Here is a 6,000-nt window from a genome sequence, read left to right as displayed (position 1 = left end):
ATCAGTGACCAGAATGTGGGGGGAACATCCCAGGACCTGAAAAGATAAACAGAGAAAGCCAGCAGAAAAACTCTGTACCTTTTATTGTGCTAATTCAATTAAAGCGTTGAACTATGGAAGACCAATACAGGCACGAAAGGGGGGAGAGATGGTTGTAGGGAGTGAAAAGTCCCATGGGGACACTTGATTAGCCACATGTCCCTAGCAGGTGCTATAGATGAGCCAGCTCTGACCCATCATGGTTGGAGTACTTCCAGTGTCTAGGGATGACCTTTTTGACAAAAAAAAATGTAAGAATTTAAAGAAGTAGTTTTGGGTTGTTAAAAAAACCCTACATACTCAGCTCCATGCTGCAGCATCATTCCTTTGCTGCAGCTGTTCCCTGCCAGCTCTAAACCCAAGAACTGAACAATCACATGACTACTGATCATTCAGTTCTTGGTCAGCATTGAGCAGAGAGCAGTGACTGTCAGTCACTGGCTCTCTGCTCTGCTCCTCCAGGGCTCATTGGAGTGCCGGGCTGTGGACGGGGCAGGAGCGACTGGCTCTGGATCTCAGTCACGCTCTGAGAGGCTGAATCAGCTGCCAATCAGGCATCTGGGTGGATCCCAACATAATGGTTGGGATCCTTCCAGAGCCTGGAGCGGCTCTTTAGTTATGGCTAAAGCCCACTGTTAGCTTATTCTAGGACACAGGAGAGCAAAAGTTAGTGCACTCCTGTGACCCACAAGAGAAATATGGCAAAACAAACTTTGGCCATACTTCTCTTTTAAACTTTTTAAAGTTATGTTTTTTTTATCAATATGTTCCAAAGTATGACTGGTGAAAAGTTGTCTATCTGTCCTTTTGTGTCGGAGGAAAGATCCGAATGCTTGATAACACTGTGTCAGTGTGATCATTTTTTAAACAGATACATTTACATAAAAAATAAGTGGTTTCTAAACACATGACTGATGAATTATCACTGCGCCTGACCTATAAAAGTCCAACTGAAGCTACAGCCTGCAGTAGTGTACAGGGATCAGGACCCAGAGGAGCCAAGGTTTGTAACATTTGCATTATTTTAGATAATAGGCAAGTTTGTATACTATAATTGAATGTAGGCAGAGCAAGCAGTAATGTAGTCACGTCATTTTACTTGTAAAGTTGTGTTCCAGGGTGTATTTGTTTAACTAATCTATGGATGCTGCCGCAGCAGACCTTTATCTGGCAAAACTTTTGAAACAATACAGATGGTATTATTTTCCAAAATGCACTAATACTTGGCTTCTGGTTAGAGTGTTTATAGAGCCAATATTTTTTACATTTTGGATAGAGTGGGAAATGGATAGAACCCCTGTCTGGTTTGAATTTGTTGTGTAAAAAAAGGATCATGTGCATTTTTTTCCATTGTGGTGCATTATCAGTCCATTTGTAATAAATGGGCTATATTTATGCAAATCACATCAATGCACAAGGCATTGTGCCTCAATGGATGTGCACTAACCCACTGTAAAGGATCCAAGTGTGAATCCAGCCAAAATGCATTTCTAGCCAAGACTTTTATATTAGATTGTAAGCTCCAAAGAGCAGGGCCCTCCTAACCCTCTTGTATTGAACTGTATTGTTGCTGTATTGTCTCCCGTTATATTGTAAAGCGCTGAGCAAACTGTTGGCGCTATATAAATCCTGTATTATAATAATATTAGATGTGGATAGTATAGGGAATGGTTAGAACCTCAATATGGCATTTTTTGCTGCCTGTGTTGTATTGGACTGCTCTCCCTTCAATTGTAGTCCTGAAGACACAACAGGAAAAGTGAATAGAAGTCCAGTCTTTGACAGTTTTGGGGTTGTTGCTGTAACCTCTTTTTCCCGTAACAATCATAACATTTTTTATTTCCTATCACTTTCTGTCCCAATGACAATAGTCACCGGGACAAATAAAGAGGTGAATCTGCCTTGCTGGGATGCAGACAGCAATAAAAACCTGACAAATGATCTAACCCTTCAATACTCTTAAAGCGGTAGTAAACCTAAAAAAAAAAAAAAGTTTCCCCCTGCAAGGTAACATCATAATGTGCTAGTATGCATTGCATACTAGCACATAATGAAGTACTTACCTTAGAACAAGCCCAGTAATGCATCACTTTCTCTGAGAAAACCTGCAGGGTCCGCATCTATTTAGATGTGATTTCACTTTGGGAGTATCTCACCAAAAAGTATAATTTTGTTGCAGGGGATGCTCAAAATCTGATATGCATCTTAGTGCAGACTCCTAGGAAAATCAGTGAGCCAATCACACAAGCAGAAAAGGACAAAACTGGGGGTGGGGGGAATTTTTACACCATCTATGTACAGAACTCCTCCAGGTAGATGTTTTATTTATTTATTTTTTTATAGAAAATTACAGCGTTGCAGATTGAAAAGGAAAGGTAATTTTTAATAACATTCAATTACAATATGGGTTTCTGATGAAGTCATGTGATTAGTGATGCAGCTAGTTGAATGAGAGATGGAGATGTGGTGACATCACTTCCGGCGGAAGGGCCATCTTGATACACCCATAGGAGGTACACCCAGGAGTTCCTATGAGGATCTGTGAACATTTTTTTCTCATAACACATACGTATGGAGAGGAGAGTATAGAGGACCTGTGTCCTCGTGAGAAGGGATTAATCCCAGAGGGGAAAATCAGTGATAAAGGATATCCACTATTTAAAAAGGAAAGAGTCTTAATCAAGCAGGTTCCATAGGAGGAGAACCAAAAGCGCATATAGCCTAATCATAGGCAGATAAGGAGGTGAGCTTACATCTGCACTAATGGGAGGATTCACAAACAGTCACGGATTCACATGCAATCACGGATTGAAGATCAATTAAAGCACAAAGTCACCATTTTTATGTTATATGGGACACTGTTTTCACACAATATTAATTAAGTATATATGTATATTTATTTAAAATAATTTTATTTGAGATTTATATATATTTTTTTCTCACTAAAAATGATGCATTATTGATTTAGCTATTTTATAATCACGGATATATATTAATAGTATGAATTAATTTGTTTTTTAAGTAAATTAAGTGATTATTATATATGAATTTTGGTTAAAGGATTTAATGTATGTTTTTTCACTTGTTTTTATATGGTCATATGTTTTGGGCATGGATAAGTGATCATATGTATTTTTAAGGAGCGCAACACAATAGGATTATATTCAATTACAATATGACATGTGTTGCAATTGTATATGCTAGATTTTTTTTTCCACAAAAGTGGAGTTACCCTTTAGGTTCTAGCATGAATTATCAACCTCAGCACCTATCTGTCAGGGTTGGCCGTTATTTGTTATCCATCAAATGATAAAACGCTTTTGCTTGCCCAGTCACTGTACAGACATATGATAGCAGTGACAGTCAGTGTGGGATTAAACCGTCGTTGGGTAGAATTTAGCTGCAGTCTTCTCCCTAGCTTGGCTGACAAACGTATGTAGGAAATGAAGGATTAGAGGGGTTAGTTGCCTTTTCTTTATAGTAAAGGAAGAGAGCCTCAGGTCTCCTACCTATAATCAGGAATCAGGAGTCCCGGTTCCAATCACCTGATCGCTATGATAGCCCTTGATTGGCTGTCACAGTGCTCATTCACTATGCAGACCACTCCTGAGTTTTTTTGCTCCTCTGAATGGAGAGATAGATACATTGTATCTTTCTCTCCTTGCCAGGGGAGAAAAATGTAAACAAACAAGTGTGTGTACAAAAATAAATAAATAAAAGAATTTTAAAAATAAAAAAATAAATTGCTAGATCAAGATTTGATCTAGGTCAGTGTCAGGTTTAGTGTTAGGGCCACAGTTGTTGTGTGCCTCGTCTCTTCAATTTCAGATATTGAGCCCTGTAACTCTTTCAAAGTGGTCATAGATCTCTTAGTGGCCTCCCTCACTATTCTCCTAGTACAGTTACTCACTTTTGGTGGATGGCCTGTTTTTGGCTGTGTGCCCCATCATCCAGAATAAGTAATGATTTGCATGGCTCTGCCCACTGTGCTGAGGTGAGGGATAATCCTCTTATTTGTGAGACAGGTTATGGAAATAGATAAGTGAATACATTCTGTTCTATGGAGGCTTTAGTGTGCTATGGACTGATTAGGTTGGAGGGCTTTTTGATTGCTTTGGCCCCTGCTTACTGAAGCCTGTTTGTTGATACTGTCTGTCTGACAATAAAACAAATACTTTCAATGGTGTGGATAATTTTTATAGACACTGTACTTGGTGTAATATGAATCAAAGGCTTTGCTGTATGACCTATCACCCCACTTTTGCCATATGTACCTAGTCTATTGTAGTCTTTTATATACAATACACTGATCACAATTCTGGGTCTAAACCAGCATATACTTTAAATTTAAATAAGCTAATCAGCTTCATGCTATTTGCTCTTGATACCCACTTTGGAAATCTGAAGCTTCAAAAATTGAATCAGAATTAAAAAAATACAGATCAAGTTTTTTCATGATGTAGAATTATGAGAGCTTTTGATTAACTTCAGCATAAAGTACAGTTGCCCTAATAAAAATGATCCGTGAGCATGTCCTGCTCTTGGTGGTGAGCAAGACAAGAACTGTAATTCTGTTTCTGGATCTTTCAGATGGTCTTCTTATTCTGCACTGTGCTTTTGGTGGCACTTTCTATAGAAGCTGCTCCCCAGAAAGATCAGATCACTTACTTACCTGGCCTGGATGAGGAGCCATCTTTCCTACAATACTCTGGGTACCTGAATGTACCAGGAGGCAAATATTTACATTATTGGTAAGTCTCTTCATATTGGACATCTCCTACCAATCATTCATTCACATAAGCTGAACTCCCACTCAGATCTCTATACTTTAAACCTTTTGCAGGTTTGTGGAGTCTCAGCAAGATCCTAGCTCTAGGCCAGTGGTTCTGTGGCTGAATGGAGGTCCTGGTTGCAGCTCTCTTGATGGTTTCCTGTCAGGACATGGCCCTTTTCTGGTGTGTCTGTTGTTTCTTCTCATTGACCTGTCTTTCATAAAATGCTAGGTGCCTGATTACCTCTGAGCTCAACAAGTAATGAGGTCAATGAAGTCAGAACTCCTGGTATGCGTACTTTACCAATCTGAATGACTACAAGTGTTTAGAAGCCACTGTTTCAGCATGACAGCAAGGCAGATTGCATTTTCAGAAGTCAGTAATAGAACCCTCCATATTTCTCTTAGTAAAGGTTTATATTATATTTATATTAAAGAACACCTTCCATGAAATAAATGCAGGGGCTACCATAAGTGACATCCTTCTCACTATGCTGGTTGCCTATAGAAACTGTTCCTGGTTTCAGTACTTAGGCATCTCAGAGATTCAAAGAAAGGTGAGAATTGTTGATCTCCATTCTTGAAGAATTGAAACCTGAGTGTTATCCAACTATCATTTTAAGTAGGAGAGGTCAATAGTGGTGGGCTCCATTAGGTTTACGTTAGGACCTGTGTTGACAGTCTGTATCAAATTGGTTTTGCATTCCTGTAAAAATCTATGGGAATACAAAACCTACTTAAAGCAGTTCAAATGGCAGTCAGAAGGAGGACAAATGCAAGTCAAATCCACCCAGCAATACATTCTGAATGATCTCAGAAGCATCTCAAACTGATGACAAACTGATGTCATCAAAATAAGCGCCATACCAGTCGACACAGTCCCTTAAAGTGAACCTTTATATTGCTCATTGTGCAAAGTAACTCGATTTTAATGCTAGCCACCCCTGCTTTATATTCTCACATTCCCTTAGCCCCCCCCCCAGTAAATATGTTTGCAGAGACCAGCTGTGACAGAAACCTGTTGCTTTGCCTTGCAAGTTTTTCTCAATGGTCAGTAGTTTAGAAGAACATCCTAACAATTTCAGAGAGATGAAAAACATGTACAGTTATTGGGGTTCGAGAACCAGAGTTTTTAAACACAAAACAAGTAGAATCTTGAAAATAGACTTTTTTGTTGATTACTTTGCAAA

The 6,000-nt window shown here is 39.0% G+C and overlaps 1 protein-coding gene across 2 annotated transcripts in view; it reads left to right on the top strand.

Annotated features, from left to right (window-relative positions):
• Window positions 1-942: 942 nt before the first annotated feature.
• The window catches only part of LOC149465884 (lysosomal protective protein-like), a 62,672-nt gene continuing 57,614 nt past the window's right edge, over window positions 943-6,000 (top strand). For both annotated transcript variants that reach the window (XM_089673419.1, XM_089673418.1), the window contains exons 1-3: window positions 943-1,042; window positions 4,630-4,790; window positions 4,883-4,994. In XM_089673419.1, the coding sequence (XP_089529545.1) occupies window positions 947-1,042; window positions 4,630-4,790; window positions 4,883-4,994 (369 nt within the window). In that variant the 5' untranslated portion in view covers window positions 943-946. The remainder of the gene's footprint in view (window positions 1,043-4,629; window positions 4,791-4,882; window positions 4,995-6,000) is intronic.

Source organism: Staurois parvus, unplaced genomic scaffold, assembly GCF_062004578.1.
Source record: "Staurois parvus isolate SC_StPar_1 unplaced genomic scaffold, SC_StPar_1.0 ptg000137l, whole genome shotgun sequence".
In the NCBI taxonomy this organism is placed as follows: Eukaryota; Metazoa; Chordata; class Amphibia; order Anura; family Ranidae; genus Staurois; species Staurois parvus.
Note: the sequence above shows the minus strand (reverse complement) of the source record. Positions and strands in the feature narration are given on the sequence as shown.